General features: G+C 37.4%; 1 protein-coding gene across 2 annotated transcripts in view; it reads left to right on the forward strand.

Annotated features, from left to right (window-relative positions):
• The window catches only part of LOC144632987 (protein flightless-1 homolog), a 38,607-nt gene that overhangs the window by 8,075 nt on the left and 13,361 nt on the right, over positions 1-17,171 (forward strand). For both annotated transcript variants that reach the window (XM_078491746.1, XM_078491747.1), the window contains exons 10-35: positions 609-660; positions 1,312-1,363; positions 1,962-1,994; positions 2,359-2,442; positions 4,907-4,965; positions 6,655-6,700; positions 7,020-7,075; positions 7,169-7,224; positions 9,145-9,229; positions 9,539-9,686; positions 9,930-9,955; positions 11,038-11,085; positions 11,295-11,357; positions 11,648-11,679; positions 12,137-12,219; positions 13,884-13,934; positions 14,213-14,259; positions 14,401-14,466; positions 14,692-14,766; positions 14,897-14,966; positions 15,120-15,157; positions 15,279-15,335; positions 16,160-16,246; positions 16,532-16,560; positions 16,693-16,759; positions 17,007-17,066. In XM_078491746.1, coding sequence (XP_078347872.1) covers positions 609-660; positions 1,312-1,363; positions 1,962-1,994; positions 2,359-2,442; positions 4,907-4,965; positions 6,655-6,700; positions 7,020-7,075; positions 7,169-7,224; positions 9,145-9,229; positions 9,539-9,686; positions 9,930-9,955; positions 11,038-11,085; positions 11,295-11,357; positions 11,648-11,679; positions 12,137-12,219; positions 13,884-13,934; positions 14,213-14,259; positions 14,401-14,466; positions 14,692-14,766; positions 14,897-14,966; positions 15,120-15,157; positions 15,279-15,335; positions 16,160-16,246; positions 16,532-16,560; positions 16,693-16,759; positions 17,007-17,066 — 1,570 coding nt within the window. The remainder of the gene's footprint in view (positions 1-608; positions 661-1,311; positions 1,364-1,961; positions 1,995-2,358; positions 2,443-4,906; positions 4,966-6,654; positions 6,701-7,019; positions 7,076-7,168; positions 7,225-9,144; positions 9,230-9,538; positions 9,687-9,929; positions 9,956-11,037; positions 11,086-11,294; positions 11,358-11,647; positions 11,680-12,136; positions 12,220-13,883; positions 13,935-14,212; positions 14,260-14,400; positions 14,467-14,691; positions 14,767-14,896; positions 14,967-15,119; positions 15,158-15,278; positions 15,336-16,159; positions 16,247-16,531; positions 16,561-16,692; positions 16,760-17,006; positions 17,067-17,171) is intronic.

Here is a 17,171-nt window from a genome sequence, read left to right on the forward strand (position 1 = left end):
TATCCGACCCTCGCAGAGCCTAGACAAAACGCAGCTTGAGTGTAACGAGTTATTTACGCCGCAATTATATGCGCAATGTTTTCTCCGAAAGTAGTCGGAAATATCCGTATTTTTTTTCGTGCTTTTTCGTGGAGCAATCGTAACGATACGGCCTTGAACACATTGAACAGCGGTCTACCTATAACAATTCAAATATGGCATCGCAAAAACAAAGCGTGGAACGCATATTTTGCTGTTTCATTTGCTAATTTCGCTGCCGTAATCGACTGCCTTGAAAGGTCTTTGCAAGTATAGAATTGTCAGATCTCGGTGAAATTTGCACTGTTTATTTGTGTAATGTTAAGGAATATGTGTATAAATACCCGGCGCGGACGAGCCATTTTTGACAAAATTATATGGCTGCATTTCCCCCGCGAAGATAGGAAATTGTTAAACTAAACTACAAAGAAACTGTAATGATAAGTTCGAAGAACAATGCACAGGATAAACCTTCGACTCATACTTCATGCAAAAACGTCAATATCTTGACGAGACTTTGATTAAGTAAATGTAAGTATGACATAGAGCTGTTCGATTACCATAATAACTACGTTTTTTGGAACAAACAGGCAGCTACCTTCTCTAACCCAGCTGCACACTCTTCACTTGAGGAACACACAGGTAAACATTTTAATTATTTATTTGTGTTTTTTTTTTTGTAACTGTGTATCAGTTCTGAATTCCAGTTTTAAGTGTCCAGTTTCATGTCACCCTGAGACATGTAAAACGTAGTGGATTGCTTGATTGATTGGTTATTCGTTTGTCCATGTGTCTGTCCGTCTGAACATTTGGTCAGTCGGTTGATTGGTCATTCATTTGTCCATGTGTCTGTCCATCTGAACATTTGGTCAGTCGGTTGATTGGTCATTCGTTTGTTCATTTTTTTGTTCTTCCATAAACTAGGTAGTTGTTAATGTAGCAAGTGATGAAGTTATATTGCTGATGAACACCTGTTGTGAGGATTTTAATCTGCTTATTATTTGATGCTGTATTACCATCTTTTCTTATGTATCTATGCCAATTCAACCCTCCAAGTTTATTTTTTTCCTTAGTGGGCATTTGGCCACCGACTGCCCAAGTTTGGTCGCTAGTGAAAAATTTTAGTTGCTAAATTAAGCAAACGCTTTCAATCCTTCTTCCCAAATTTAGTGGCCTGGCTGGCGACTTCCATTCCAATTTAGTCGCCATGGCGACTAAAATGGTCTTAACTTGGAGGGTTGCAATTTCTAATCAATTTAATAAATTTGCCATATTAAATCTGTATCATTTTAGAGAACAATAACAAACATGCCAAACAAATTGGAAGGCCTTGTCAACCTTACAGGTACATCAGAACTTAACTTTTATATAATGTAAAATTAGAAAATATTTTTTGGAGGGAGGAGAGTTCTTGTTAATGATGAGTTTCTGAATTCTCATTGTCTGCATCATCTTAACTAGGTTATTAAAAAATTACCTACTGCCCATCTATTGTGGGAGGCATGGTGGCCTAATGGGTAGCTCACTAGACTCTGAATCGAGCAATCCATGTTTGTGCCTGGTTGGGGTCATTGTGTTGTGTTCTTGCGCAAGACACTTTACTTTCATAGCAGCTCTCTCCGCCCAGGTGTATAAATAGGTACTAGCAAATTAATGCTAAGGGGGTAACCCTGTAATAGACTAGCAATCCATTAAGGGTGGGGGTGGGGAGCTAAAAATACTCCTGGTCATTTAATGCTAATGGAACCAGTCAGAGTTTCATTAATCAGAGTTCCATGGTCAGCCACTTAAAAATAGATTTTACCTTGCGATTGCTCTTAAGGATGATATGGTTGACTACATATTGTGAACTTTTAATAACTGGTTCTTTTATGTTGAAATCCTTTGAATAGAATATTATTGTTAAATTGATGTACATGTGTATTTTGCTGTGTTAATTTCAGACCTGGATTTATCATATAATGATCTTCCAAGAGGTAAGGATTTACATTGTACATATTCCAGTTGTGTGGTTGTAAAATACATGGAGTCAGGGCTAGTGAATATGTACAGCTTTCATATAATCTGAAGGCTAATGGCTTCACATTAACTAATGTTGGTAGAACAAGAAATGGAAAGGATACAGTTCTAAATTATTTTACTGTCATGCCTTCCCTCATGAAAGAAAAACATTTTTTTATTAATTTTCTCCAGATAAGAAGCCAGTAAACGTAGTGCATCTTATTCATTGAAGGACTTCATACATGTACTTGTTTTGAATACTTCTGCCAGGTTAAAATTGTTTGTGAATTTCCACTGACAGACTGAAAATGCATTCTATTCTTCTTCTTTGTACTGTAGTTCCAGAGCCTGTGTACCTGATTGCAAGCCTGAAGAGGGTCAACCTGTCACACAACCAGATCACTGAAGTGTCTACACTCATTGGTTAGTTAAATAAAGATAACTAAAAGTTAGAAGTACACAATATACCAAAAGCGTCCAGACTCCAGAGCCTAAAGAGCTGTTGCAAGCTTACATGCAGCGGTTGCATTTAGGGCCAGTCACTGGGCAAATTGACCAGCTGTGAACACAACTTGGCCCGGCTGTTTTCAACATCGGAACCAACTTCAGTTTACCATAGAGAATAGGGCCTTGCTGATACTTTGCCAGGGTGCAGAACCCTGATGCCCACCTGCTCCAAACCTTGCTGTCTCACCTAAGAAAATAGTCACCCCCTTCATTCCCGTACAGCAATCCAGGGTCCAGGGGTTTGCTGTCCCAAGGGTGGGATGGCTTATAAGAAGGGGAGCTTAATAGAGGAAAAAAAAATCCAGCTGATAATGACAGTTCTGATTTTGGACACGATTACCCTAAACAAGATCATGTTTATGTTGCAGTTAATTTTTGATCTCAGTTAATTTTTTATTTTAACTAGTTAGTTTTTTCTAACTAGTTGATTTTTTTTAACTAGTTAAATAATGGGGTTAGGGTAAGGGTATCATATATTTTAAAAAAATAGTGGTTCACCCAACGTTTCCTACGTGGCAAAGGTGGATAAGAGGTTGGACAGCAAATCCAGAGGTTGAGAGTTCAAATCCAGTGCAGGTTAGTAAAAAAGAAAATAACAGTAAAAGTGAGTCCGCTATGCGAACATGTGTGGACTTTCATTTGAATAAAAGTTGACATTATGAATTAATCAATGAGTTACTGTAGCAGTCAACAACTTCAAGTTTCGAATCGAGTAATTCGAGATACAAGGCGAAAAAACAAAGAACTTGTCAATCAATTTATTATTTACAAGACTGTTGGAACAACAAAGATTACTTGTCTTATGTACTACGCTTCAAGAAACAAACGTTACCATTGCCGCTTGGGATGTCACGCAATGTGAAGGAGCGTGGTGTGACCCTTTGTCACGTCGTTCACGACAAATGCCTTTTTTCATGCAAATAAAAACCTAGAATCCTACAAGAACAGCAGTTATTAGACCAAAAGCCTTTCCTTACCGCTAGCAAGATAGGATACTATTTTCATTAAAAAAAGAAATGTTGCGTGAAGCACGTGAACTGTCTCGCATCGCTTGTTTACACAACCCTTACTTTTTGTGTAAAGCTTGTGTAAACAACTCATCGAAAAACTTATTTTCTTTCAATGAGTTCTTTTTTAACCTTTTTGGAATAAGAACTTTTCAATAAGCTTTCACAAATAATTTCTTAGTAGCTTGCGTAGAAAGGCGGAGAAATATATTTTTCTGTTTACGAAATATTCACTTGAAGTCGGTGTTTTGAGAGGCGGCGAAGGACGTTATTTGAACCGACAATTAAATTATTTTGTCGCACGGTTTGGATATATGCATATTCTACGGTTCGATGTTATTTTTATTCTTTTCATGACAATGTTTTAGTTCAGTTCTGAATTCGACATCGGTCTTTTGTTAAATATACTACTTGAGAGAAATGGAGCTGGTGAATTATATCCCGGAGTCCAAGACAAGTAAAACAACATGATCAGCGAACTTGTTTTGATACAACTCGTTGTGCATTCATTGTGTTTGGCAAAGCTGAAATAAATAAATAACCAGACATTTGATTCGTTTTAATATGCGAATCAAAAATGCTCAAGCCTCACAGAGAAACAAAAACTGTGGAAAGTGAGTCAAAAGTGTGAAAAACAAGAAACGTGACCTATGACCGCAGTTGTTCAGCTCATTAGATATGAAGATTTCAGCCGTCGTGATTGTTATTTCACTTTTCATCTACGCCACCGCTGCCTTTGAAGTTGTTCCTTGATGTATATTTTCCAGCCACCACACGTTCTTCGAAAGCTGTGTCAAAAAAGGCTTCTAGATTCAAGAATAAAGTGCGACTTACTCGATACTGATCGAATTTCTGGGTTTACTGCCTTGGCTGCCCATCTCTCCGAAACTTCGGATCCTCCGATCACTGTCGAAAACTTCCGAAAGCACTAACCCGAGTTATCACGGAAAGTGACCCCCCAATCGGAAAAAACTGCATGACAACAATGTGTAGACTTTAAAGTCCACACAAAAAAATGATAGTACTTAGGGGAGGGGAATAATAGCAGATAGTAGGGGAGGGTTAGTAAGGATGGGGGGGGGGGCATGAGATATCAAGGGAGGGGAGGTTTTCAACTTTTTCTACTTATTAACCTAGAATTTAAAAAAAAAACTAGTTAGAAAAAAAAACTAACTGGTTAAAAAAAAAATTAACTGAGATAAAAAATTAACTGCAACATTTACACTACATGAATATCTGTAGTGCTATATCATCAGCATGGAATTATGTGGCTTGGATCTCAAGATGTCTTCTTTGTAAGGAATGGCATGATTACCTGATTGTGCTAAGGTTGTTTATTTCTAGCTACTAAAAGAAATGTCTTGTTCTTGCAGACACATGGACCCAGATAGAGACATTGAACTTATCAAGAAATCAACTTACAGGAATTCCAGTGAGTGATTTGAATCTGTTTAGATATACTGTATTGCTAATAAACAAAATGACGGAGCCTCTGAGATCTATTCTATCCCCCAGCGACATGTATTTATTGATTAGTATGCTGGACGCCATGCCTCTGGTATGGCGGAACCTGTTAAATGGTAGTAAATCATCTATAGCGCATCTCACCTCTCCCTTTGAGCCTAATTCTTTTAATATAATTTACGAAAGTAATATAATCCCACTTGAAAACGTTCAGTCGAAATCGCTTTATAATAAATTCGTCTCAAAAGTTTGCACAAAACCTACTGCTAGGAAGAAATATGAAGAAAGCTTTAACACCGAAGAGTCTCAATTGGAATGGAACAAAATTTATCTAACATCTATAAGAGCAACACTAAGCACAAAACTGCGGGAATTTCAGTATAAGATACTTAATAGAATCTTATATACAAATGACATGCTCTGTAAGTTTAAGAAAATTGAATCTCCTCTATGTCATTTCTGCGAAAATGATATAGAAACCATAGAACATTTTCTTTTCCTCTGCCCGAGAGTTCAAGTTTTTTGGAGTGAAGTATGCTCTACTTTCGGAGAAAAACTGAAGTGGAGCAGACCTCTACACCTCTACACATAAAAGATATCTTTTTCGGAAACCAAGACGTAAAAACTCACAATAACTTGACAAATTACATTATCCTGGAAAGCAAATACTTTCTGTATCGTTGTAAACTAAACAAAACTGCATTATCTATTCTGCTTTTAACAGAAAAAATTAAGAATACATATTATATAGAACGTTCTATTGCGAGAGAAAATAATAAAGTTGGTTTTCATTATGAAAAGTGGGAACCTCTACTCCCACTTATCTCTCCTTGATAAGTTGTTGTCACTATTTTTTAAATTATCCTGCAAATTACATATCAGACTGCTGTAATATACCTAAGTTGTTGGCCTTTGTAAACCCTGTTATTTTGTAACCTGTCACTTTGTAATTTAAATTAGCTATGTTAAATTGTATGTTCTGTAAACTCGAAAATTTGTAACCTTTTTTTTTTGCGTAAATAACTGTATTTTCCTTTTTTTGTGCTGTACATTTCTTTTTTTGCTGTAATTTTATGTAGTAAAACAATAAACAAACAAAATACAAAAAAAAAATAAAAAAAATAAACAAAATGACGGTGGAATAAAAGTTGTTTTAAATAGCTACTTGGTGGTGTTGTGGGAGGCGCGGTGGCCTAATAGTTAGCGCGCTCGACTCCGAGTCGAACGGCCTGGGTTGGAGGCCTGGCCGGGGCGCTGCGTTGTGTTCTTGGGCAAGACACTTTACTCTCACAGTGCCTCTCTCCACCCAGGTGTATAAATGGGTACCGGCAAATTTACTGCTGGGGGGTAACCCTGCGATGGACTAGCATCCCATCTAGGGGGGAGTAGCAATAATGCTACGGAAACCGGGATAAGCTCCGGCTGTATGGGCCTCCTGGCTCGGAGACAGACTTTACCTTTTACTTGGTGGTGTTGGCAACTTGTGGTTGGCTGGACCTGGGTAAAGATCTTAAAGTAACACCTGTTTTTAAAAATGTAAAGCAGTGGTTAATAATATTTTAGTTTATCAACTTCAAGGTAAACAAGTCCCTCGTCCATTTGATGTTGAGTTTTACATTTCATCTCCTCATCTACTGTCTGGCTTTATTTTGTTTAGGCAGCACTTTGTAAACTTGTGGCCCTAAAGAGATTGTTCATTAATGGTGAGTATTAGAGCTAGAAACAAGATATGTATTTGCTAGGCTTTCACAGAGGAACTTTTTAGTGATTGTTTAGAGGCAGCCAATGCAAATAGTAGTTGTTATTGGAAAAATCAAAAAGCAGATTGGGTGCTACATTTAAGACACTTGAAAAGGACTCTAAAGTGCAGTGATATTATGAGAAGTTAGATGCTGGTAGCTCATGTTCAAATATTTGATGACAATCTGTAGAATGTTTTCTTGTTCTTTGAATATTTTCCTGTACACCTTTCAGTTATTGAAATTTGGTATTATCCACTATAACTTGTGATTTTTTTGACAGGAAACAACATCAACTTTGAGGGACTGCCTACTGGGATTGGAAAACTGTATAACCTGGTAAGTAGATTGTCAAAATTCAGTAAATGCTTTTTACTACTTCAACTGGGCTCTTCTGTTATTTAATGGGTTTTTTTATTATTTTCTTTACAGGAAATTTTCATGGCAGCATGCAATAAACTGGAATGCATTCCAGAGGGATTATGCAGGTATGTTGGAAAGGGAATAGAACATTTAAAGTAAATTTGTAAGTTCATACTCACTGGATTATTTAAGGAGGCTCACAATAGTTTTACGGTCGCCTGAGGCCTGGGTCCAAACCTCGCGAATCACGCGCGTCACTCGCGGGATTTTTCAGCCATGAAAAAGAAAAACAAACATGGCGGCGCGTAAATTTTTTGTCGAAGTCTATTTTTGTCCAGTTTTCAGAGAAAATCGCTTTTCCAGGACATTTTTAGCCGCAAAGAGTCTTTATTGTTACTATTAGCTGAAAAAAAATGTTTGTCGATCAGCATACGTGGTGCTGATCGACTGATTTTTGTGCTGATTTTTTTTTTTTACCTTAATATAGCTTTAATGTTTTTTATCTACTAGTTTTAATGTTCTATTTACACACGACCCCACAAGCTATGTAGCTTTTTTATCCCATCGTGTATAAATAAATAAAGGTTTTGTATTGTACAGGGTTCAAAATAGCAGCCTGCTGTCGGCGGTAGCCGGCACTCTGACGACACTTGCCGGCTACTTTCCACCGAAGAAATAAAATATTGTGCCTTGATCGGCCAACTTTAAATCAAAGTTGCGGTAATGTTGAAGTAAACATTTCATATCAGACAATAAAGCAGCTACAGGGCTAGAAAGGGCGACTCACTGGTCGCTAATGCGACCAAAATTTCTTTGTCGACGAAAACGTCTGGTTTTACAGTTTTCATTTCTGTGTTAAGATGAATAACGATGTCCCTCCAGAAAATTATATTGAAGATCTTATTTGCTCCTCAAACATTCAAAATAGGAAAAGAAGTCACATTGCTCCAATCCATTCTTTTGCTTTGCCGTAAAATATTCTATCACTTTGGAAAAGTTGCAAATGGCCGACTGTGTTTGAAATCGCCCCAGAATGCATCTGGGTACGTCATGTATGCAGATGGTTGTGTCCCTTGAAAATGCATAGCTCTCTAACCTAACAGCCGGGAAAAAATGAGCCTTGACAAAAAAAAAAGCCGACAAATTCAGGCTAAAAACGAAATTTTATTTTGAACCCTGATTGTATTGTATTGCTGAGGAGAAAATTTTATGTATGCGCTGCGATCGATCGTGTAGACCCCGGAGTGGACTTCCAACCAAACCTACGAAATTCCCGAAACTAAAGCATGCAATACACGTTTACTTCTCTATCTTTCCTTAAGCGGCTTTGTCTGTGGCTTTAGTTTACTGCATTTATTAACGGCACTTCGATTTACAGGTCAACTTAATGACTGATAAATATGAAAGCGAGCAAGCGACTCTTCTAAGAAAATCGAGGGCATTGACCAGCAGACAACGTTTACGCATGCGAAAGATGGGATCTTGTAAATGCCAGATTTTAAAACGCGCTTGGATCACACGTGGCTTTTCTTGAAACGCGAAGTAATTTAACTGAAAAACAAGTCCGGTGACCCTACTTTTTTATTTCAAAATTAGATAATGTGGCCTGAGAGAAAACTACAGGTGAAATTTAAAAAAATTCTCTGGACCGGATTGTTAGCCAGTCAAAAATTATGGTTTTAAGTAATTACATAAAATCTGCTCTTGCCCAGAGAATTTTTTTAAACTCTTTATAATTGCTCTTCTTTTTATGTAGAATTGGATAAGATTCAGAAAAATAGGGGTCACCGAGTTAATTTTTGCGCTATTAACGTTAGAAGCTCCATGATGGCTCCTATTTACACCCATATCCTGTTGCTATGGTAACAGGTGATGACGTCATATGATTATATTTCGGTTCACTGACGATCGAACTAGTAGCTATTCCCAAGAAATTGTAAAAAGAAATGTTATTTTGTTTTATTGAATCCTTTAAATGTAAAAGTGCTAAAAAACCTTAAAACTGTTGTGAGCCCCCTTAACTTGACTTGAATTTATTTCAACAGGTGCCTAAAGCTACGTAAACTGATTCTTCACACAAACTGCTTGTTTACTCTCCCAGAAGGAATACACTTTCTAACAAACATGGAGGTAGAAGCACAAATTCATTATTTCTGCAATTCTTTACTTTTTTTGAAGATTTTTTTACCTTACAAGCCCTTATGTCAAAATACAAATTCTCCTTGTTAGTTTGCAACATTTCAAGAACATATGTTTAAATTATATCAAACAATTTCCCCTTGTTATTTAGTACCTACAGCTTGTTCTTGTGGCTAGGACTGTTTTTCATTTAAAATTAAGATGCTGATAGCTCGAGGCTGAGAGAAATGATCATACTTTAACACATAGTGAGTTTCAATATAACATTATGTTTATATGTTTGTGTTAATTATACTGTAGGAGCTCGACGTCCGCAACAACCCTGAGCTGGAAATGCCTCCTAAACCTGTCCCTGATGATTTAGGGAGTGGTCCAGAGTTCTATAATGTGGACTTCACACTACAGACCCAACTGAGGATGGCCACAGGGGCCCCACCGCCACCACTGCGTAAGTACAGCAAACTATGTCAAGTTGAATTTCGGTCTGTTCATTTGGTGACATTTGGGATCAAAATAACAAGACTGAAAACTGATACAATTTGTAAAGCAAGGGCTGACTTGTGATTAGCATAGAAGTTTCCCTGACAATTGCATTGTCAAGCATTGTCCTGGTATTTTATTTAATTGTATTTAGTTCTGTAAGTTTTAAGCAGTATGTGGAATTAAAGGATTATTTTGATTTCATTTTCAGCTCATAAAGATTCTTATGCAAGGAAGGTGAGTTGATATAACACAATTATTGGGCACATTGGCTGGTAATGAAGGCATAATATTTAACAATGGGTATCATGAAAACTTTAGTTGTGTTTCAAATGTAATATAGGAGGTGTTGAACTCTGAACTCTAGGTTTGAACATACCTTTAATTTTCAAGTATACAAAATATCCGGTTACAGCATGTGCAGCGTTTATTAAATTTTTCGTGATTCGAGTGCGGCGTTTATTCGAGGGTGGCATTTATAGGAGGCGGCATTTATTTAAAATTCAATTCATTTCTTGCAAATAATAGCATGGTAACTGAACATTTAAACTTTAAAAACAGAAACATGTTATAGTGCTTGTCTCAAAAATCATTTTTAATATCTTAAAACATTGTTACAATCAAGGAAGATAATTATTTCAGACTTGCTCAAGTTTGATAATTACTGGATTTGCTTATTGAGTCTATTATTCGAATAAATGCTGCATCATAATGCAGTGTTTATTCAAGGGCAGTGTTTATTAATATTTTTGCTCTAAAAATGTGGCGTTTATTCAAGGGTGGCGTTTAATCGAATAAATACGGTACACTTATTTTCTTGAATGCAGTTTTTTTTGGAATTTATATGCTTGTTAACTCTGGGCCTAGTTGTGAGGCCTTCCAAGGGGGTTTCTGATGTCGCTTTGTCGCTCGTTTCCAACTCACCTGACGGCTATCTGGTGAGGAAAACGTTGTCGCTGTTGCAAATATACACCCTTTCAGTGCTATTTTCTGTCGGCTGTTGGTGCTGTGGAGCAAAATTGTTGCTACAATTTTGGAGCAATGTCGACTGTCGCCAAAACCCCTTGGAAGGCCTCAGTTGTCCAAAGAGTGGATAAGGCTATCCACCAGATAAATTGCTATACAATGGATAAGAGTTAACAAAACAAACAACACTATCCACTGGATATTGATTTATCGGGTGGATGGTGTTATCCAACTTTTGACCAACCAAGGCCTTATGTACAACACTTATGAATGAAAGGTGACTATCGATCATAGGCCAAGTGGTCCATATTGCTGATACTAACAACTTTTTGCTATGATTTGATTTTTTCCAGTTGCGAATGAGAGCAAGACACCACCAGAGCCAATCAGACGAACTAAAGGTAATGGACTATAGTTGAAAGAAAGAGGGACTGGATGGCTATTCGGGAACAAATTTGAGGCAGTCCTCAAAATTTCAGCAGCCTTGCCCCCGTCATCATTTAATCGTGGGACTAGTACTGTTGGCTAAGGAGTTGCTTGCTTGTGGTTTTTGTATGGTTGGGTCAACAGTGATGTAGTAGATTTAATGTGTTTTACTGAATGTCCATAGGGAATGGTAGAAGATGCTGAAGAGAAAAAAGTCAGTGGAAGGAACAAGAAATTGGGCAAAAGGGTAAGTGATCAGTGATTGATGGGGACTAAATGTTTTACAATTACCATGTAGTGCATTTAAGTAGGTGGGGCTCGAGAGTGACTGACCTCAGCTCACTTGAATAGGAAAAAAGTGTAACTGAAAGCCAAATTCTTCAGAATTATGTTTTAAACACTGTCACTGACACAACTGACCTACCCAAAAGTTGATGACTATAAGGAAACAGTAAGGAAACAGATCCCATATTGTTCGCTGATTTCTTGGTCATATTATGTGAACTCAATGTTGGTTGTCTGTTTGTTATATTTCAGCAAAGCATAGATGAGCCTGAGAAGCTTCTAAAGTAAGTTGATCACTGATAACAGTTGAATTCTTGATGTAAAAATCAGCACACCTCAATTTAATCATATATGGAAGGAGTGGAACGAGTAAATTACAGTATGTGTACAGCGCATTTGAACATATATATATGAAAGATGCGCTATATAAATTCATTATCATTATCATTATTATCATTACCTTAATTAAAGTTTGTAATAAGAAATCCTGTATCGCAGAGGTCAGGGTTCAAGTCCCGGCAAGTCTGATTTTTTCAGGCTTTATTTTTGCAACTGCTTAATAAGTTGTGTTCATAGCTGTGAGGATTTAAGAAATCCTCTGTAATCAGAAATCATCCTGGGTGATAGCTTCAAACCCTCATTAACCTATCGGCCATAAATGCCATGAAGGTTTGTTGTTGCCTAAATAACAACAGATCTTGATGAGTACAGTAATCATTTTTTAATCTTTTTTTATCGTAGAGGAAGGAAGTGGAATGAAGCATTGGTGAAGCCCAATTTAAATTATCATGATTTCTTTAACGATGACACTGGCCATGAACCTGGTGAGATGAAAATGCTAACTCTCCTTTAATGATAGTTCTGGAATTTGGCAATATATCAAGACAGTTATTATTTCAATTTGTTGATTATTTTCTGTGTTCTTCTAATGTGAACAACATACCTTAAAAAGAAAAAAGTATAAGTCTGCTTTGAGCCTAGTGGCCCATACAGGCCGGAGCTTATCTCGGTTTCCGTAGCATTAAGCGACTAGGAGTAATGCTACTCCCCACTGGATGGGATGCTAGTCCATCGCAGGGTTACCCCCAGCAGTAAATTCGCCGGTACCCATTTATACACCTTGGTGGAGAGAGGCACTGTGAGATTAAAGTGTCTTGCCCAAGAACACCAGGCCAGGCCTCGAACCCGGGCCGTTCGACTCGGAGGCGAGCGTGCTAACCATTAGGCCACCGCGCCTCCCGAACAACATACCTTATTCTTACTTATTTTCGTAATTTTCATGATTTCAAAATAATCATGAAATTTAATATGTGCGAAAAAACATTGCACAAAATTCAAACACGAAAATTAATACCATATTATATACCAAAACAATATAAATTTTAAATGTTTGGAATGGCAACTATCTATCCTTGAAAATATCTTTCTGTCTTGTTTTCGACTAGAACCTATCCTATGATTACTGTTTTCTTCAGCTTGTATATCAGCCAAAATCTCTTTAGTACAGTCACCAAAGTTTCAGTTTGCAAGCTCCTTGTAGGAACGTTGAACCAGACCTTTGTATATTTCCAGTAGTTCCTTAGTCTCTGACGACTACTCCATAGCACACTGACAAAAAAGCTAAATTTAATGCACTTTTGCTCTAATTTTTAAAATTAAAGTGCCTATGAAATGAAAACCAAGTTGAACTCATATGAAAGGCCTTTCAAAGTGAAGAAAGATGGGGTTTTCCTTTTCCTGATATCTTTTCTCGTTCCAGAGATATTAGCGATTTTGTATTATGTCATAAGTTTGACAGTAATTGGTGTAAAAACACAAAATCATTAGTATCTCTGTAAATACTAAAGCAAAGTAGTTGAAACTTGGCACCAGTATTGTACTCTAAGAAAGACACCACTTGGTACATATGTTTATGTTGCTATGGCAACACTTTTGGTTCCAGTCTTTCTTCTTTGAATCAAATATCACGATTTATGGCTTTACAGGGAGAAGTAAACAGTGTCATTCCAAACATAGGTGATGTGCTCATTGCGCTAGATACCCAAATGACCCTAAAGATGGGAGATGAGGTTTGAAATGGATCAAAACCCGGGATTGCCATATCCGCATGAAAGAGATCTGGAACCGAGAGTGTTGCCATAGCAACACCAAGATATGAACATGTAGTGTATTTCTTAAGGTACAATACTGGTGCCAAGTTTCAATTACTTTGCTTTAGTATTTACAGAGATACTACTGATGTTGTGTTTTTACACCAATTACTGTCAAACAAAATCGTTAATATCTCTGGAACGAGAAAAGATATCAGGAAAAGGAAAACACCATCTTTCTTCATTTTGAAAGGCCTTTCATATGAGTTCAACTTGGTTTTCATTTCATAGGCACTTTAAGCACGCTGGAAAATTAGTATGAATAAGGTAATTTTATGCGACAAGATACTTGGTAACATTTGTTTTTCTCTTACCATTAAAATGCTTTCTTTTTGCAGGTCTGACGGTGTGGCAGATTGAAAATTTCTTGCCAGTTTCTGTTGACGAATGTAAGATATGGTTGTGTAAATTCTGTCATGAATATTGTAGAATATCTTCAAATTATGTTACCAGCTACTGCATGTGGGGCTGTAGGTGTGTATGTTGGACCCTGGATCGAGTTGGTGGCAGGGGGCAGGGGGGGGGGGGGCGGGGATCGAAAACTCGAGCACAGGCTTGGCTACCAGCTGATACTGTTGGCTAGTAAATTTATGACCTCACTAGCACAATGACTAGTAAGTCAAGGTCGATCACTGTTAATGTAAAGAATCTTTGTTTCTCTCTGTAGTGTTTTATGGGAAATTTTATGAAGCAGACTGCTACATTGTGCTAAAGGTTTGTACATCAAATTTCACTGAATTCAAATTATGTACTGTTTGTGTTGCTGCAGAATGTTTCTGTGATCGTGTTTAGGGTTTCAGCAGTGCATGACAGGTATTGATTTTTGTGTTTTCTTGATACATTATTCATCCATAGACTAGCTTTGATGACACAGATCAGTTAGACTGGCAAATATTTTACTGGATTGGAAAAGAAGCATCGGTAAGTGTTGCAAACCAGCGATAACACGAACTAATTGTGCTGTTGAGATGTTAATACCCCATTATAATAATTTTTTATTGGTGGTTAGTTGGGAGATGGGATTAAATTGAAACTATCTGTTTTTGTAAAGAGTTAAAACATTGCTTTATAAAGAGAATGCAGTGTAGTGCCCACCAAAGTGTTATGTACAGTCCACATTCCTGACTGTTTAATTGTGTTCTTCAGCTTGACAAGAAGGCTTGTTCAGCTATCCATGCTGTGAATCTGAGAAATTTCCTGGGTGCAGAAACACGCACTGTGGTGAGTAATTCATACGTAAATTATCTTTTTATAAAAGCTTGAATCTGTCATTTGTGACAAAAGCCTGTATAACTTGGGCAAGGACTACTGATTTCAGACAACAGCTCATCATCTTTTCTATTTATTACAGCGTGAGGAACAAGGAGAGGAATCAGAGGAGTTTTCAGAACTATTTGAAAATGGTATCAGCTATGTTGAGGGTATGTGGTTTTATGTTAAAATATAGGTAGCGCCTAAGCAAATATAGGGAACAATTGGTTACTTTTTAACTTGTTTTTAACTCAGTGTTTAGTTAGGTAATGAAATGTGCCATTTTGTTTTTGATGGGTATGTGTTCTTTTTCCTCACGGTAGGTGGTACAGCAAGTGGATTTTACACTGTTGAAGACCCGGTAAGTTAACAGATTGTCTTCTGGGGGAGGGGCACAGTGGCCAAATGGCCTGATGTACTCTGGATTGAGAGTCTCCATTACATCTCTGTAGTTTGATCATTTTTTGTTGTTGTTTTACTAGATATACCCAACCAGGCTGTTTAGGATTCTCAAGCAATCTAAAGTACAACTGGAACCAGTAAGTTTTGTTTTGTCAGTTAACAAAGTTTTGTTTCTGATTTGATTTGTATTTATGGCAATTTGCATAACATTAGCAGAGAAGGCTATGCTATGCAACTCTATGCTATGCCACGCTACTCTTTGCTACACTCTACTCTGCTCTGCTCTGCTCTGCTCTGCTCTGCTCTACTCTGCTCTGCTCTGCTCTTCTCTACTCTACTCTACTCTACTCTACTCTGCTCTGCTCTTCTCTACTCTACGCTGCTCTGCTCTGCTCTGCTCTGCTCTACTCTACTCTACTCTACTCTACTCTACTCTACTCTACTCTACTCTACTCTACTCTACTCTACTCTACTCTACTCTACTCTACTCTACTCTACTCTACTCTACTGTCTACCCAAACCTACCCTGCCCGACCACACCCTTCTCTACTGTAATACATCTCTACCTTACCCAACTCTACTTTATTCTTACCTACCTACCCTACCTACATCTGTACCCTACCCTACCCTACTCCACTACTTGACAACTGTACTCTTCCCTACCCTATCCTACCTACCCTACCCTTTTCTCTTCTCTACTATACTCTATCCTTCCCACCCCTACCCTCCCCTACTCTACTACTTTACTCTTCTCTTCCTTACTCCTTCCTACCCCACCACACCCTGCCTTACCCCCCTGCAATGCACTAAACAGTATTTGTGCAATTGACTCTAGTGTGAGTAGCAATACTCCTAATCCTACTCACTTCCTGCCATGGAAACTGTAGCTAGGTGCTGTCAGACACCTCCAACTCCTAGAGACATAACAGACTTACCCTACATATTTTGTCTTACCTGTAAGGTGGAAGTAAGCACTTCAGCATTGGATCCAACATGCTCCTTTGTATTGGATGCTGGACTCAAAATCTACATCTGGTCAGGAGAAAGGGTGAGAATCTGACTAATTTTCACCATGCTACCCTTTGCACTAAGTTATACAGTATCACGAAACTTTTACATATGGAATCCCTCAGCAATGATTGTCTTACAGAGTTTTTGCTAATGTGATCTAACGAGGTTCCGAATAAATACTGTGTTTTAAAGGTGTAATCACACCTGTGTTGAATTATGTTTTTTTTTATATAATAAATGTATTGGTATTAAATATGTTCATTATGCTTATATTGTACAACCTTGCTCATTAGTGGTCTTTCATGCTTTTTTTATGTACTAGGCAAAAGGGACAATGAAAACAAAAGGAAGGTAATGTTATGGAGTCAACTGTATACTTCTCATTTTTAAAGAGCTAAAATTAGCACACAGAAAGAATGGAAATTATAGTTATTGTCCTTTATGCTGTGCTCATAACAATGATATTTAATTGTTTCTTTGCAGGTTGTTCGCTGAGAAGCTAAACAAGAATGATAGGAAAAACAAAGGAGAAATAATTATGTGCACAACTGTAAGTGCAAGAAAGACCTTTTACTCTCATAGTGTACAGAAATCAGAGATAATCCTTGGCCTGATGGGTCACTTGGCCCAAATGCACACTCTACCTACCTTCTTTTACTTAAAAGTTGTCTGAAATCACTCCTAAATGTAAATTAATCCAATGCATTGCTTTAGTTCAACTCTTAATCACCTACAGTGGGCAAATTAATAACTACAATTTACTTACACAGTCATGTATGCTTTAATTTTGAATTTAGGGAGATGAGCCTGGAGAATTTTGGAGACTACTTGGTGGTCGTCCAACAGACCCTATTACCGTAAGTAAATAATTTATTTAAATAATTTATTTAAATTTAAAACTGATTCAACAACCACTGCAATCACCATAGATTTCATGTAGTCCAGTTTTGAGTTAACCAAGA

This window comes from Oculina patagonica, chromosome 12, assembly GCF_052425735.1.
Source record: "Oculina patagonica isolate OP01 chromosome 12, crgOcupat, whole genome shotgun sequence".
Lineage (NCBI taxonomy): Eukaryota > Metazoa > Cnidaria > Anthozoa > Scleractinia > Oculinidae > Oculina > Oculina patagonica.